The sequence below is a fragment of the Haliaeetus albicilla genome, chromosome 16 (genome assembly GCF_947461875.1).
Source record: "Haliaeetus albicilla chromosome 16, bHalAlb1.1, whole genome shotgun sequence".
In the NCBI taxonomy this organism is placed as follows: domain Eukaryota; kingdom Metazoa; phylum Chordata; class Aves; order Accipitriformes; family Accipitridae; genus Haliaeetus; species Haliaeetus albicilla.
The window spans coordinates 20,897,144-20,915,276 of NC_091498.1; the positions used below are offsets into that span (position 1 = coordinate 20,897,144).

General features: G+C 35.9%; 1 protein-coding gene across 17 annotated transcripts in view; it reads right to left on the minus strand.

Moving 5' to 3' along the window:
- Positions 1 to 18,133, minus strand: part of SBF2 (SET binding factor 2) — a 289,338-nt gene that overhangs the window by 159,430 nt on the left and 111,775 nt on the right. For all 17 annotated transcript variants that reach the window (XM_069803834.1, XM_069803833.1, XM_069803831.1 and 14 more), the window contains one exon: positions 10,286 to 10,423. In XM_069803834.1, coding sequence (XP_069659935.1) covers positions 10,286 to 10,423 — 138 coding nt within the window. The remainder of the gene's footprint in view (positions 1 to 10,285; positions 10,424 to 18,133) is intronic.

An 18,133-nucleotide genomic window follows, 5' to 3' on the forward strand; every position in this document is an offset into this window, starting at 1 on the left:
AAACAAAAATCAGCATTAATCTCCTGACTGATAACCAATAGTTTAGAAAAATTAACTGTGATCAGCACTCTTCATCATCTCTCTGCTATTTGTTTGTTTGCTTGTTTTCTGAGAACAATGTGTTCCTTGGTTTAGCCAAGGGATGTTTATGGCATTAAGCCCAAACTAGAAAAATTCAGACTAATTATTCAAGCATTTTTTAATGAGGAAGGTAACTGACAACTGGAGTTACCTACCAACAAATCAGGCATGATGTCCCTGATCAACAGTCTAGAAAGAGATTTAATAAAATTGAATACTTGTGGGTTTTATACATCTATTATTTAATAAGGCATTGCTTTGCTTTAAATTGGTGTCCTTTTGCTTTAAAACCCCCTCTACTTTTATAAAAAAGTGTAAGAACAACTGGGTAGTTTGCAGCATTTTATCAAGTACATGGTAATGAGATAAGAGTTTGAAAGCTGATATTAGAAAATGTCAAGTATTAAACAAAGAATAATTTTAGTAATAAAATTTGGCATTGTTTCCTCTAAATTGGTGTTGATCAAGAGCAAAAACTTTCTTATACTATTCTTAAAAATATTTTCTTCATACGCTATACACAGGTTACTGTGGGAAAAAAGATTTACACATTCTAATGGAGCAAGCAATGAGCAGTCATGTAGCTCTCCCAGTTCAGTACCCATGCCAGTCTATTTAAGGAGATGTTAAAGGGACTGTAATGAACACTGTGAATCTATGAAAGCATACAATACAGAGCACACAGGCTTAGCTTAACAACATATGATTGATACCATTTAAAAACTTCATCACAGTCTCCTGCTTCTTCAGTATGCACTACTTAGCAAAACTTAAGCAGGTACAAAAGTGAATATGAAGTAGTCCTATGACATTTTCTGCCCAATGCGTGTTTACTTTAGATCACAAATACATATTCAGAGTTAAAAATTATGAGTTTCAGATGACATCTTGTAAGGCCAAGAATAGTCTAAGTGTTTAGTTTCCATGCTTAGCATCAAAGGACTGTAAGAAAGGAATTTCACTGGAGCTATTTTGTGTCCTGGTTTGCCAAAACAGAAGTAGTAACATGACAAAAGCTCAGCCAATCAGAGTGATAGCAAAACCGTTAGAAAGTCCTTTGCATCAGGTCCTATTCTTATTGCTTAGTTTTAGTCTTTATATACTTCTTATTGGTGACACCAATAATATCACATAAAAAACTGGGCACCTGAAAATCAGACCAAATCCCAAAACGCCAAACCCAAAGTAAACTGGTCATTCACAGTTAGCCTTAAGGAAGAACAACAAAAACAACCACCACCACAATCAGGATGCTAACTGAAATATGTTCAAAACAAACGAATGGTGGTAGATCTTCATGGAACAGTTATTTAACTTAGGAAACTTGTCTGCTATAGAATGGTAGCAATAAAAACACGTACAGGGTCATAAGACTGGACAAGTTAATGAAATTCACAGAGGTTACTAAACATGCCCCAGGCATATTTGGCTCAGTTGGTTCTTGGACTGTAGAGATAGAGGAGGGACCACTCATGGACATACTATGTACCTCTGCTGTTTCCTAGACATTCACTCCTAACCATCCACAGAGACAAAATACTATGCAAGATGTCTTTTCCTTCTGATCCCAAATGATCACTCTTACGTTCTTCTAAGCATTTAATGTAATGTATTTGAAGGTATCTTTTTAATGGTATAGCTTCACAATATTATTTAGATTGTACAACAGTATAACTTTTCCAGTCTATTACTATATTCTGTGTTCACTGGTAGATAACAGTTTCAAGAACACATTAATTCTCTTTCGATACTTCAATCATACACGCAAAAAGTACTAATGCAGGGTTAATCCTAAGTCAGACAGTTTATTAAACACAGGAAAAAAAATTCAGTTAAGTGACTACAGACTTATTGTTGATTCCCTTCTTTCTTCTCTCTCTGACTGAACAAACTTTAAGGACACAAAACCCCAAACTTATACAAATCCAGAATATAAATGGACGTAATTTCATTCATGGTTTCAGGCTTGGCCTCAGGTGCGTGGAACAGAGAAGAAAAATAATTACAGCATCCACATAACAAGCAAATAGCTCTTTGTAGCTACGAATTAATTTCATTTCCTGTAGATTTATGTCTAAGTTAAAAACATTTGTGGATTACCTGATATCTGATAAGGGTACACACTCCAGGTTTTCCCTCATGTGGCAGTGGACTACAAAAAGTATCTTTCTGTTTCTCACCCACCCACTTCCATAAAAGCCACTGCAAGTACAAGATCTTTACCGTCAGTCACATTTGGATGACACTGGATGTGTTTAAATGTTGCATGTGGAAAATCAGCACATAAACAGAGATTTTCAGGTAAGCCTCAATTTCAGCTTAAGAAATTATGTTAAAACTTCTAATAGAAAAAGGTGACTGTTTTTGTGCTACTTCAGTGAAAAACTGCAACTCACTTAAAGGCAACAGATGTGGCAGCCAAGAAAACAAAGGACAGCAGCCAACTTCACCCATATTAACCTTATCTTTTTTTATTCAACAGATATATTAATTGCTCTGATCTAGCCCTCAAATTTTAAGGCTTCCTCTTGAACTTTTATGAACCTAATTTTACCACAATAATCATATTATTTTAAGATGTCAGCTCTGCTTCTAAATATTGACATTTAACTTAAAAATAACAATCTAGCCAAAATCTTCATTAGGAACTGAAGTCAATTTTTAAAGATGAAAATGACCTACCAATATTGTCATAAAAAATTCTCGCTACTACTGAATGTAGCTGATGTTAAGGGACTTAAGCAGCTTGAGAACACATTAGCATTTGCTCCATTGACACGCAGCTAAATTATAGTGCACATCAACCGTAACTATCCTTCCTCTCCTGTCTTTTCACCCCCATCTTCAGAACTTGGACGTGTCCATCCTAATACTTGAATAAGTATGCCCAGATCTGCCATTTATCCCCCAAGACTGAAGGCTCCTAGATAAAGCAACACTGAACTGTCATCCAACTCTCCAAGACTATCAGCTGTCCATGCAGTCTTCACTTACATTGGCTCTGATTCCCCCCAGTTGGACCACTATGTCCTCCTGGGTCTTTGAACCACCTCTGTGGCAGTCAGCTCTGTGAACTGCCTTTGTTAGATATGCCACTCATTTTCAGCCATAAGGGCAATCCAGGCATGCTGACTGTACATCTCGACGCTGGGGGCATATGCTACTGAAGCCAGTGCATTTAGTTTTGATTAATGCTGAGCCGAGAAAAACTAAGTTTATCTTCACGTCAGACTGAGGAAAATAAATTTAAACTGAGGTACGAGTAGAAAAGTTAGAAAACACAAAGCATGAGATGTAGCTTTATCATTCTGAAAGTAGAAGCTGGCAGGCATTATTTGAAACTCAAAGGAAATAAAATGTGAACAGAAAGTGAAATCTGGATTGTACTTTTATCAATTCATCCAGTCCTAGAGAGAGAACAAACATCCCTCACTACAAAACATCCCTCACTACAAAACTTTCACTCTAGTACTTCATTATGATTGTCAAAACCAGTCTGCCCTACGCAAAATCTTGCACTGAAATTGTGCCAAGTTCAGCAAGCCCGTTGTTTTTCTACTAACTGCCCAGCAAAGATGATTTAGAGACCATGCATGATTTCTTATTTTAAGAAAAAATATTTGAATTTGCTTTAGTAATCTTGTGCAAATTGCTCATTTGGGACAGCTCCCTTTCTCTCCATGTGACTTAGTCTCTGCTGGTCTGATTTACAGCTGGTTTATTAACAATCAAAGGCCAAAAATCATTCAGCATCAATTAATTTTATTTACTTTTCAGATTACACGAACGCATGTATCCAATAAATTCTAACACATGAGCAAAAGTTAAAATAAACTTAGCTGACTGCCTCCAGAAGACAAATCTGCATCCTCCCTACAATCTGCTGTACCAAACTAAAACCACAGGTGAATAGATCTACTTCACGGCTTGTCTATGCACACAGAATTATACCACTGCAGCTAAACTTACACTGGAATAATTACACCAGCATAAAAATCATTACCTTGATTTAATAATTACAAAACAGGATAATAAACTGTAGTAATGCACAGTAGGGATTCTATCAACTGAAAAAGAAAAGGACCAAAGATAGAAAGTTATGCAAAGATCATAAACTTACCAAATAGAGTAACCTCAAGCCTCTATAACAGGTCAGCTCGTTCACTCCCTAAATATTACTGACACTTCAGAGTACTCATGTGCAATAATAAGTAGTTTGCACTGCACCTTCCAGCATTACACAAAATTTACACCACCAGCCTCTATTAGATGTTTACCGTTTAATGTACCTCACTTTGAAAACACCAGAAGGTGCTTATATGCATTATCATCTAAACACACTGAAAGAACTTTGGAACAAAAGTAACCTCATACCCATGCTTTCTACCTTTCAGTCCAGCTTACACAGCCACAGGCCAAAGCGTATTTCTGGAGTAGGCCATTAGGCTACACACACCCAGAAAGATCTGGGAAGTTCAAGGTAATACCACTGCAGTTGCCCTATAAATGCTGAAATTCCATGGGGCAATATTCAATAGCATTAAGTAACTGCTTTCAACGTGTTAATCTTAGCACTGAGGAATGTTAAAGAACTACTGTAACAACTCTTTAGCAAGAACTGTGCATATGCAAATAGGAATTTCAGAGCTTAGAGTTTACTAAATCTTTCTGAATTTCCCAAAGGCAGCAAACTTGATCCATGGATTCCACCCTTTCAAGCTTACACACGTAATCTAAGGTGAGGAGACTGCAGAGACCTAAGAAACGTAAGAAGAATAAATGGCAAAAATCAAATTACCTTAAGAAAGTTGGTAATTCATACCGTATTTTAACTCAGTCATAATGGTTTTTATATAATATAGAACAGCATATGTGGAAGTACACCAAGACAAAATTTTACACACACAGATTTTTGTTTAATTAAAACACAGTCAAGTAATTCCTTTAAATTGCATATGGGGAAATGCATTGAAAAGATTTTCAATTAATTGCTGAATTAGCATTACTACTGTCTGAAAGTCAGATAAATTATCTGATCTCTACTGACAAGGAAAAGTCTCTGCCTAAAAGATAGTATCCCCTATGCTGTGAGCTGAGACTTGGGGCCAGTGTGTAGACATAGCATAAGAGTAAAGAGGAGAAGGAGACCTTTACCCAAAACAAGCTTCTGCACCCTGCAACAGCATGAGTTCATGTTGGGGATGTGTGTGCGAATTCAGGAGCCAGAAGATAAACAGGACAAGAAAAATTACTGCCAGAGTTATTAGGAAGATGGAAATATGCTTTCCTCTGTACAACTGTTCTCACCTTAACTTTAAATTCTGGTCTAGAGAGGATGTTAAAGGTATAAAAGGACATTAAAAATACAAGTCTATTTCTTAGCATACAGAACGGAGGCAATTAGCAGCAACTTTCTCTTTACACAAGAACAGAAAGGAAATAAGGCATTACTTAAATCTCTGTGTGCTATCATAGCATCCATTTTCCAGCAGATTTAGAAAGCTTATGATGTAATATACTAGACATTATTTTTAAAATTGGGGGGGGGGGGGGGGGGCACAAAGATGTGTTTCAGGGCATTGACTGTAAGAGGTCACTTTCAGAACAAATGTAACATTTTGGATATTCACAAAAAGTTATTAAACTTCACCTTAAGAACAACATCCTAATATAATATCCAAAGGGGGATCAGATTTCGCACATGAAAAAGGGTACAACTGAACGGAGTGTTCTCATCCTCTGCTAAAAACCAAATGTCAGTGACTCATCAAGCAGCATATGCTTTAATACAGTAGGGTCACCAACTCTTCAGTCCAAGCATAGAAATTAAAACTTTATGAAGCACAAAGACATTTTGTTGGCAGTTCTCCCCTTGACTCAGGAAATATTTGTGAATGTTGTGAATCTGCCATTTTATGGTTTGGGATTTTTACAATTTCTTTTTCCTCTTTTTGCAGGGAGGCAAAGAGAGGAAGAGAATGTGAATGGCAGGAAATGGGAGACTTGTGAATTATTACTTATGTGCATTTTCCAGAGTGATACATTTAATCTTACCAACTTTGTGATCGCAATGTTTTAACGTACACATGCTTAAGAAAACACAGAAGAATGATACAATCTTGTAATAAGATTGTTATAAACAAATGTTTGGGGTTTTGTGCTGATCTCATTGAGCAGATTTTCTGTAATGCAAGAAATGCAGTTGTACAGGCTCAGTTACTGGCATAAATCATTCTCTAATTTGTTGATGGCGGGGTTGGGGAGAGATGATGAACTTCTTTCAAAGTGCAAAGCAACATACAATTTGACCATTAAGTTCCCAAACGATGTGAGTCAACATTTTTTAAAAAGGATTCTATCTATGGTGCTCTTCCAAGCATTGTTAGTATAAATTCTAACTACATAATTGGTAAGAAGCACAGCTGAAGTCAGTAGAAGCATCTGCTGAGTCAAAAGTATTAAATCAAGTCTTTGTATGCTAAGTGGTAACATCCAGAAATTGCTGTTAGAAATAAGAAACTCATTTTAGCAAACAGTGTATACACCACACAGAACTATACATATATGTGTGTGTATGCATTTTTTTGATGGCTAATAAAGTTACACACAGAGTAACTGAGTTTTATGGGTGAATTCCGTAGATGTAAGTTATGATTCTTCTGAATACCCTTTTGGCTGCTCAACAGCTTCTGGCTTCAGCTACCAGAAAAATAAGCTAAATAGACTATTTTTTGGTTTATAGGGAAAGTTTTTCTTCAAATCAATGAGATTTCAAGTGGATTTCAAATCAATGAGATTTGAAGTCTGCAGCAACAATCAAAATACAGTAATGGGAAAAAACACCCACAAAAAAAACCCCAAACCCTTCAAGGCACTGTGAGGGAAGAGGAAATAGGGATGTTTTGACTTATTCTCCTCCTAATTCCTGTAGAAGTCAGTATGGCATCTAGCTCCATTCACTAGAGCATCTAAACGGCACCTTAAGCCAGAAAGAAACATGGATCAGACCAAGCATGTGCTGGAGACATAAAAAGCTGGAAGGAGAAACCACTGCAGTATCTCAGATTTCTTTACACTTTCTATTAGTAGAAATTTGACGTGACGGAGAAATCTTGCACATTGGACTGCTATGAAACATACTAAGGAAGTCTTTAAATGACACCAGATTTACCACTGTTAATTCATTATTAGACTGCCTCTACTAGTTTAGTCACGTTTCAAACTTTAGACTCCTGTTAAGGTCAAACTTTCAAATGCTTCATTTCAATCTCAGATGAGGAACATATCTCCTTATACAGCTTTAACAAATGTTACTGGGACAATTAAGTGACACTAGCATCGTAAAACAGAACAATTCATGAAGGATTACATGGTAAAGCTGTATCACCTGCATTCATTGCACCAAGTGAGTTCTACTCCCATATTTAATGGAATATCATGCATTCACCTTCCTTGTGAGTACAGTTATGGAGTCTTAATCAAACTAAATGTAACATCAATCTTTTTGCTATATTATCACAACTTTATGAGAGCTGATCACCAATCAAACTGACCAGAATCCATGCCGATAATAAATTCTGGGTCAGTTCAGAATGACAGTACTGCAACAATGCAAAGTATGATTCATAGATGCCAACAAATAAAACAGTATTTTACTTTCTATCCAGGGGTAGGAAGTTGAAAATAGGCCATCAGCTGATGACTAGAGCCTGTGCTTTTCTCTGAAAAATTTGTTATGACATGCAAGTGCCAAGAGATTAAACTGAATCCAGGGCTTTCAGAGATACCAGGGAGAATACTTTTTCCCTGCAGACTATATAGCTTTTACAGTTGCTGTTATTAGTCTTGCACCCTAGGTTATCATGGGTACCACCTAGATATAGTACCCGAGTACGATCTCCTTACTTTGCAGGTGGCGTTTATTTACAAATTATCCTGTAACAAACAGCTGAAGCAGGAATGAAGGAACTGGAATGACAGAAGTAGCTTTCTCAGACCCAGCTTGATCAATTCTGTCAAAAAGGTTCTTGCATTACTATGCACAAGGCTCAAAAAAGGTTCAATAGTTCTCTTCTAGCATTCACAAGCTGAGAAATTTGTTTGTTTTCACTTTGCACTTTAATTAACCACAGAAACTTCCAAGTGGTTGATTCTAGATTTTTGTGAAGACTATTCTGCCAAACCAAACATCTAATCTGCTCTAACTGAATTCCGGCCAATCTCATATATCATCAAGGTTTACCTGGTGAAGGCTACTGGGAAAAAAGTAACTCTTTTTGGGGGGGAAATTTAATCTTACTTTTGTCTTAGTGAGTTATATCATTCAGTTTAAAAAAATTGAACTGTATTTAACTGTGAGAAGTACTGTCCAGATTTCATTTCAAGTCCTGGACACTATGTTTCATGGACTGTTTGTTTAATGAGGCATGCATCTGAATGGTTAAATCAATATTACTTTCATAACTCAATGCTTCATAAGCTTATGTTTCATTACAGATTGTACATGTGCTGAATTCTTGTCTAATGACCATGTAACAGGGCACGTTCAATTATTCTCTTTGGGTTTTAGAAAGAAACAGGAAGTTTGGCTATAAACAATGCAGTCATAGAATAAATTTCACCACAGTAAATTCATCTGAAAAATATGTATTCTTTACAACACAGCCAGGAATGGCATTATGAGAACCAACATCCTGCTGTACTCAATTTTTTATTTTTTTTTTATTTTGTTTTTTTGTATTAATACTTAGGCAATGTAAGAAAAAAACCTTTTAGTTAATACTGCATGTTTTGTGATGAGCATTACTTGAAAGATGTGGATAGTGAATCAAAAGCAGCTGCTAGAAACCACAGGATAAATAACAAGCTTGCTAAATTTAGTATATGTTATGAAATACATAGAGTGGAGGAAGAGTCAGCCATTGCAAACTTTTATCATCTGGGAAAGAATTACTATAGAATATATCACTTTTTACTTATAAAATATAGGAAAGATGACAGACATTAAATAATGACAAAACTTTTAATAGGACAATGTCAGTTGATCTACACGAAAATTTAAGACTAAAATACATCTGATTTTTGGTTACATTTCTGCTTTTAACTCCTTTTCATAATCTACAAAAATACCCAGCTAAACTGTAGCATTAATGAAATAAGAACAACTATCGTTCTCTGGCTTCCAATTGTCCCTAGAAAAAGGACAAAATTATTACTACTATGCTACATCTTTTAATTATTCTACAAATAGGGTAACATTTCAACTCCAGTATTAAATAAACAGAGTACACTGGGATTATTAAACCATTTCTTAAAATAATCAATAATGTTACAGTTCTTTACTAAAAGAGCAAAAAAAATACTTAGCCATCCATTTATCTTAACTAATTTTAATATACTTAATGCCAAGGTTTTACTTACTTTTTAATTTTCATGTGGGAAAGAAAATATTTCAAAACCTAACAATGACGGTCGGCAATTAGAGATTGGATTAGGTTTTCCCTAGGTTCTAGCTTCTTAAGATTCCAAGTATTATGTCATAGCAGAGATTCTGTGAAGTACTTTACATCAAATGGGAAACAAAATGTCTATTTTTGAAAGACTGAGGTTGCCCAAAAATAATTAAATACATGTTTAAAAACAAACACTGCCAAGTAGCTGACACCCAAAATCTGACCTACGTAAAAAACAGAAGAACTATTCTATCAGTTTTAAAATCTTGCTATTTACACCCACACAAATCTTGCCAGTAAATGCACTTACAGAAATATGTATATACATTATAGCACACTTGTACACATTTGTCCTGTGCTGGCCTGATAAAGTTGGCCAGCAGAGGGAGCAGAAGTTAATAAACCTTTTTCCTAGAACGAAGCTGAGAATCATTCATGCTATGTCAAATATGGAAGTAAGGGAAAGGAACACCATATTGGCTGTCCCATTAAAAAAAACGTGGTGGAGAAAAAGAAATTCTATGAAAGGTTTTTGGCTAGGGTTTTTTTGTTGGTTTTTATCTGGTTTGAAAAACACAAACAAGTACATCGAGCTTACTTACCTTTGTGCAAAACATGCATTTCTGTGTGACAGAACAATACAACCTTACCAGGAACAGCAAAATATTTTCTAAAGTTGTCCTCTATAACATTAATCTATTGTTTCTAGGCACCTTCTTCTGCATTTTTGTTACTTATTGTAAAGTTTGTACCTGCAGGTTAATCTCTGCTTCATAGAAAGTTAAGCAGGAACAGTAGTGCCTCTCTGAGTCTATATCAGTCAAAACCACCACAAAGAACGTTGGCTGTTTTCTCTCTTTCGAAAGCTGCCATCCTCCAGGCTGGCAAAACTAATGAAACAAACAAACAAACAAAGAGACATGTAGTTAAGCAGTAATATCAATTGTTTTAAAAAATATAACAGAATGTTATCTGAAGCAAGAAGCTCATTTCATTTAAAGTGAACATATGCAGGGTTGCAAAAATTGGAGAAAATGGGGAAAACCCAATAGGTTTTGGAGTTGGTCAGACTGATGTAAATCTAGCTCTACAGACATCAAGGGAGCTACAACTCTACGAACTGAAGATGTGTTCCTTCTAATTCAATATTCAAGATCATCTTTGCAGGGTTTAACAGGCAACAACAGGAATAAATTGACATATTATGCAGGTTTCATTTGGATAACAGGTTGGAATTTGAAGCTAAAATTCTTATGTATCTACTTTTTTAACTTCTCCACTTATTTCTACACTAAATTTATCTAATCAAACATAGACATTCTACTTACATCTACTTGCAAAATTATTCAATACTTACTCCTACAAAAGACTATTTATAGAGCAATATTTTTCATTCATTTATTGATTACCACTATAAACTTCATTGTGGGCATCTGAAATTTTATAAGAGGTCATACCATAGCAGGGGTATAAGTTTTGCCACCCCTGTGAAAAATATGTTCAGGTTTCATGACTTCCTAAGTCTCAAGGACAAAGAAAATCACTTGCTTCTCAGACTCAAAGAGGCTGCAGTTCTCCAAATACTTCATATGTACTTGGAATACTACATGTTTCCAAGCTCTTGCACAAATGAGCAGACTAAATATGTGCAATACTTAAAATACACCTCAACCCTAAGTCCCTTCAGTATTTGTTCCTTCAAGCTGACCAGGGCCATGACAGTGCAAGTCACCAGAACCGAAGACAGAAATTCTGACCTCGGAAGAGAGATGCACAAGCAGCATGAACAAAGAGAGAACTACAGCTCAAAAGCAAGCAAAGGTAAAAGTGTACAGTTTTTCTTCTTTTTTAAATGACTGGAGTACAATGTTGGTTAATAACTTGTTCCCAGTAATGGAAGAGTGTGCTGCAATTCAGAAATCAGTTTGCTGAAGATTCTTGAGATGGCCTTTATGGAATTTTGTATTCACTGTTTCTCTTACTTAAGGCTGAAGTCACATACACAAAAAATTCACAAGTACATGTTATTAGCAAAATTATAAACTTAGAATTTACATGGGGCAAAGGTAATAGCCCCTGTATGTATTAGAAATTTAAATAATAATAATTCTAGAATTGTTAAACAATGCAGATACCAAAGGAACCAGAGAGATAAGTCAAAAATCTCATTTTTCCAGCAATTGCTTCTTTCCCCTGGACAGCTGCTAAAAACTGAAAGAGCATGAAGAATAAGTTATAAACAAATATTTACTATGATGCATCTTCAGAACCACTACAATAAAACCTGGGTAGCCTTAGGTGAACAGCAGTTAAAACTCTGCCTCTGATACACAGTTTATTTTATGATCCTGGGAAAATCTTCAAAACCAAAGTTTTCTCATGTTACATTCTTCAAATTCTAGATAGTCAGCTTAACACTTCCGAGTCTGTATCTTTAGAAGTGCTAAGCACCCCCTCTTGCATCTGAGAATAACTGTTCTGAACATCAAAAAGTACTCTGAGAAAAGAAATCCTAGTCATTCCAAGCTAAGCATCCAGTATTAGTCCATGATTTTGATAATACTGGCCTAATCTCCTTTTGGTTTTCATCCCATGTCAGTTAAAAATAAGAAGATGCCATTATTAATCTCGCAGGACTGCTATAAAGATAATGTAATATCATCAATATATACAGACATTATAACCAAAGCATCATTAAAAAGTTTGATAATAAGATCATTAGAGTTCTATATGTATTTCAGAGTTTAGATGGTGTGTGGTAAACGAAGCCTGGAATCCATAGCACAAATAAGATAACCCCCCCCAAAACTCTGAATAGTTATTTGTTCAATGAGTATGAGCCAAAACACAAAGAATGCAGTAAGATTCTGTTAAAAAATAAGACCTTTCCATGGTATACCATTAAAACTGCATCATCCATACGAGGTAGATCAGCTTAAGGTTGCTTATGCAGTCCTAGCTCTGGCAGTTCTTAAGCTCTGAACACTTGAGTTTTCAAACTTACACTCTTTCAGGTCTGCCAAGTCTACCAGTTCTGATAGGAGATCCGTGCTGGTGACATTACCCTTTAGCTTTACGGGTAATCTCCCATCTCACACGTGTAAGCAGCAATCTATCAGATTTCTGAGTATCTGGCATTCCTGGACAAAGGACCATTCCGCATGCAGCAAACACCACCCAACTAAAAGCACAGAAGAGCTTGTATATCCAAGTAATCCACAATGTATTCTGCACCCAAATGACAAATACGTGAGCTTGGGATATGTGGCTTGTGCATAGCCAGTTTTCACACGATACACACCAAATCTACCAATTTTGAACTTTGAGGTATTGGTACGTTCATTTTGAATATACTTTTTGTATTTATTTTAAAATAAAATAAATTTTAAAATAATTCTTTTTATTGTAATAAGCCATTATTAGCAGGTCTACTGCATAAAATTTATACCAACATCTGCCCTATAAACTGGCAAATGCACAGAAAAACCAAAAGTAAATTTTTACCTATCAGAAGTGACTGTTGATCTGGGCAGGCTGCTCTCAATAGCAATCTCTCAATCTTTATGCATGTCTAAACCCTACTCAGGTCAGTGAGAAATCTTCCTGATTTCAAAATGATCTTGTGCATAACGTATGCTTTCTAGATTTAAGTATTTTACTAGAAAACAACAATTAGTGATTGTTAAAGAAAACAGCTGAAGTAGAGTACACCTACTGGCTACACAGAGAATTTGTGTTTTCAAATAAACTGGAAGAGATTTATAAATATAGAGATTGAGGATTAAGACAACATGCTCTTCCAAGAAATTAAACAATGAATGATTCTCAGCTTCCTTAAAATAAGGTAATAAGTGTAATATTTGAAATCCAAACAACATTGGGAAGAACTTTCCACATTAGTATAAATACAAGCTACTATCCAGTATGATTACCAGCACAGTCTGGCCACTAAGAACAGGAAAATGTTTCCTTACCAAACCAGATGCTACACCAAAACAGAAAAAAGCACCACTGTGAATATAATTCAAGGGTCATGTGCTTCTTCAGTAAACAAGAAAAAAAAAAAACCCAGAAGTTTAAAAATGAACACGCTCCCATATTGTTTCACTTATTTGCCAGAATTCTTGGAACCAGAACATAGCTTCTATCAAAGACAAGGAAAATTAGAAAGAATCAGATGGTCCAACTCACTATATATAGAAAAAAGCCTCTAATGGTGGCGAGGGCTTCAAATCGACTCCACGTTACAACTGATTGCCTTCTAAAATCTGGTGCAAATATCCAGAAGTTGCGCTGAAGAATATGTAACAGATCTTTTATTCAAGGTGCTAAAATGACATTTCAAGCATTGTTTGAAACTGCAGGTGCCCACTGAAGCAAAGAACTTTCTCTCAATTATTCCCACAAATGCTTTCAGACTAAACAAGAAAACAGACAGATTTAAAAGTAACACAGAGCGTTTTAAAATAGTGTGGCTGGGTTTGTCGCCTTTAAAAATTTTGTATGTTGTCACCACAAGCCTTCTCTCTGGAGTCTAGATGTGACTAATAAATGTTTAAAAGTGACATTTGTTTCTTCTAGTTTTTATAAGCCAAAAACATCATCTTTGCTTGATTCAAAAATTTGTTCCTTCTTTCCTATCTAAAGCCATAGCTGTACTCCTACTCCTTGCCTTGTCCTTCTCTATTAAAATAAATAATTTGCATAAATCAGCATATATCTTAGATATACTGTATACAGCTTTGGTGTCTAGAATCACAGAATCATAGAATGTCTTGAACTGGGAAAGACCAATCAGGATCAAGTCCAACTCCTGACTCCACACAGGGCAACCTCAAAGTTAAATCATGTATCTAACAGCGTTGTCCAAATGTTTCTTGAATGCGGACAGGCTTGAGGCCTTGACCACTTCCCTGGGGAGCACTCTAAGGTCTGTTGAAAAAATGAAGAATATATAAAAATAGTCAGAATTTCTATTAAAGCACTGGAGGAATTAGGATGGAGGAAGAAGGCTTATTGGATACTGTGGAAGCGAAGACTACATACTATTATTATACTGAACAGTAATTATATAGTGTTCAAGTTTCATTAGAGAAAAATTATCCTTACCATGGCAGAGCTATATTATCTGTCCTCCATATCTGTAGATCAGAAATTACTCATTTGCTGAATTGCATGTTAGAACTTCATCATTTACCTCTGGGCTTGCACCCCGAGCACAACCAAGTCCATAAAAAAAACGTCGAACCAATATTCTAGTTGGGTCTGTGCAGCTACAGACTGCTCTCTCTGCACTTTACATTGTTTTCTGTATCAACTATCTGGTCAGCTTTCCATCAGAAATCCACTACCCCTGATGGCACTACCAAAGTAGAAAGAGGAAAAAACTTGTTCAGAAAATTTACGACATGATACATTCTTTGCAAGCCATCTGTTGAAAGCATTTTTTGAAGAGTTTATACAGAAGACAAGGTCTGTGATATACCATTACAGAACCCTGCACTTAAATAATTAAATAATTATATTTAAAATATATTCTCACCCTATATATTTTCCTCAAAATATATTTGTGCACTTGTTTCTTGTTAAATAAAATCCAAAGCTATCTGGATGCACATAAAATAGAAAACATTTGAACTGTATTGACAAAACTTGAATTAAATGATCCCAAAATGACTTCAGAATTTAAAACATCTGACACAGATATCCACCCTCCTTTCTAGTTTAACTCTTTCACCAAACATTTGATTGTCCCTTGGATGACTCTGGGCATAAAGTTTCATTTTATTAAGTCTGCTTCTGTAGACTTTCTCTTACTTTTCAAATAACTGTGCTTTGTGTTCAACATGTATCATCATCATCTTTTCTACAATCCTCCCTGAAAATAAAGAACCATGTTCTGGACATTATGTGAAGGAAGTTTGTTTCATCTGGACTTGCATGACCTAGCACCAGCTGCTCAGTATTTCACCATTTCACCATTCGCTTAAGTATGGAATTTTGGCAAAGGGAACTTTCTTTTTCAGATGCATACCTCTACTTAAAACTAAAGAAAACAATTGCAATGCTCACTGGCGTAATAAAAAAGCAATGTTATTAAGCTGTAAATCTGAGGAAATGCTTGAAACTTTAGGGATATCTCTGAATGTAAACAGAATACAAAATATACACTGAATTTTATAACATCTTCCTGCTTTTCAACATCTTGTATCTAAGAAACTGCATATTTATCCTTAGCCTAGTCTAAAATAAAACCAGTGCACTTAAAGTATACTCCAAATTATTTCCAGGTAAAAGCCTGTTTCAAGTGTTGTAGAAGATTCTGATAACCAACTGTAAACAATTAAACTCAGCCATAAAAAAAAAATTGGCTTTTAATCATAAAAGAAATATAAAGGCCTTTTCTACCCTGGAATGCACTGAAATACAGAGTTCCCCAAGATGAACCTTTACACGGTCACCTTGTGGCACCTGTGAACTGCAGGAACCTGCTGCCAGGATCTCCCACAAAGGTGCATGCAAACCAGCTGCCCACCTCTCCCACCCAGTCCAGTCAGAGGGTGGTGGGGTGCTGAAGCCAGAAAAGAGGTGAAGAAGCCAACATTGATGTATTTCAGTAATTCCAGGCTTTCTAACCTATGACACCAAAGAGACAGAGGAAAGGCAAAAGGAGTGTGAATACGCAGTGTTCATTTGAAATCAAGGAACTGCTTTCTCCCCTTACCAATCCCAAAAAGCACACTTAGGTGCCTGCACATGCTGGTGTTATTGGATACTACCTGTCCCTTAGCCTCTCACACCTGTCATTGGTTGAAATATTTTAGGGAATCACATTAGCAGTGGCAGGAGAGTTGTTTGTGACTACAGGTGACATTACTGTCCAAAAAGAGTTACAGGTGAGTCATCTTTCTCCTCCTTGCCTGGGACAGACTCTCCCCATGTACTGGGAACATTTCTACCTCAGTTGCCAGTCAAAGGAAAAACCATGTCAAAAAAGACACTATGAAACACTTCCCCTAAGACAAAAGATCTTCAACCACATTCTTGGGCTTCCTAAGGCTGAAAGATCTCTCATTGGCACTAATCCTGCACAAGTGACAGATGAGGTACTCTCTAATTTGAACTACAGATTAAAGTGAGCCTCAATAATTAGACACTCAAGCTTGTCACAGAGACCCTGCAGCAAAAGTCCAACAAAAGAAGAAAAATTAAAATATTTGGGAACATCTCAACTAAAATCAGCTAATTCATCCTCCAAAGCCAGAGAGATGGAGAAGTCTTTTACTGAAGGTCATCAAGAACTAGGTTAACCTCCTGCACACACTAGTAAATATATAAGCCTGGCTATACATCTACACATGCACATGAAAAAAATCAGTTTCAAGTTCATTGCTTTGCTTTTTTAAAACGTCGTAACACTGTGTAATTTTAAATGCCTTTCCACAATGAACTGCTACGCTACAAACCCAAACTTATAACAAGCATTTCTACAAGGACTGTATTCCTGGTTTGTCTTCTGAAAATATATTTGAACTGGCTTTTAGAAAGAAAACTATACCCATCAAGAAACCAGTTTCTTTTTCTGCTTTCAGAACACTTAATATCTCCATCCCAGTGGTTTATTTAAAAAAAAAAAAAAAAACAACTGGCAAACAATTTTCTGACTATTTCTGAACAAAACCAACCTAGACTACAGATGTGGTGACTTACAACCACCTATTGTACGCTAATGCCTTTATTTCAGAAACAGCACAGGATTAATTATGACATTCTGAATGGGGTTTTCTTCTCAAAACGAACTTCTGACGTCTATTGTAATTGTGTTTAGTAAGAAAGTGAAATTAGTGTCCTTGTGCTTGGACTTTTTATTCATTTATTTAAACCATGCTCCCTCCTCTTGTTTTCAGCCAAGTACCCATCAAGATAATCTTATGGCAATTTAAAAATTCTGAGACCCTTGGACCCAGAACCGTTTTGTACCACCACCCCCAACAAAACCCAACCCACCCACCATGCTCTGGTCTATCTCAGGCAAAGAGAGTGAGACAGCTGTGGACAGTAACCAGAAATTCTCAGATGCACATCAATATGTCAACCCAAATACAAACACATTAGGTGTCTGAAGCAGATATTTTATGTCAGAGAATTTTATATTTTTTTTAGCATACATTGTAAACTTCATCAAAAAGTTAATAAGTCATAAATTTAAACTCTCAGGACTTAAAACTGAAATTCAGGAACACATAGCCTGCCTCCAAAATTTCTCTTACCAATAAACGCTTGTTAGCCAGGAATAATTGCTGCCAATGACACCATCGGTCAAAAGAATAATGAGAAGTCCGGATTCTAAATATTCAACATGAAAGCCAAAAAGACAGTTCCGATGCAGCAATAAATTCAAGTAAGGCATGACTTTAGTAAATTATACATCAGTCTGGAGAATACAGGTCTATTGCGAACAAATTGTGATTGGTTATGACAGAAAAAAGACAGTACAGGTGGAAAATATCTGATATTTAGAATATTCCTGAAGCAACACTGAAAGAAGGACACTGAAAAAGAGTATCATTATCAAAGAAATTCGTTCTTTGTATTAAATG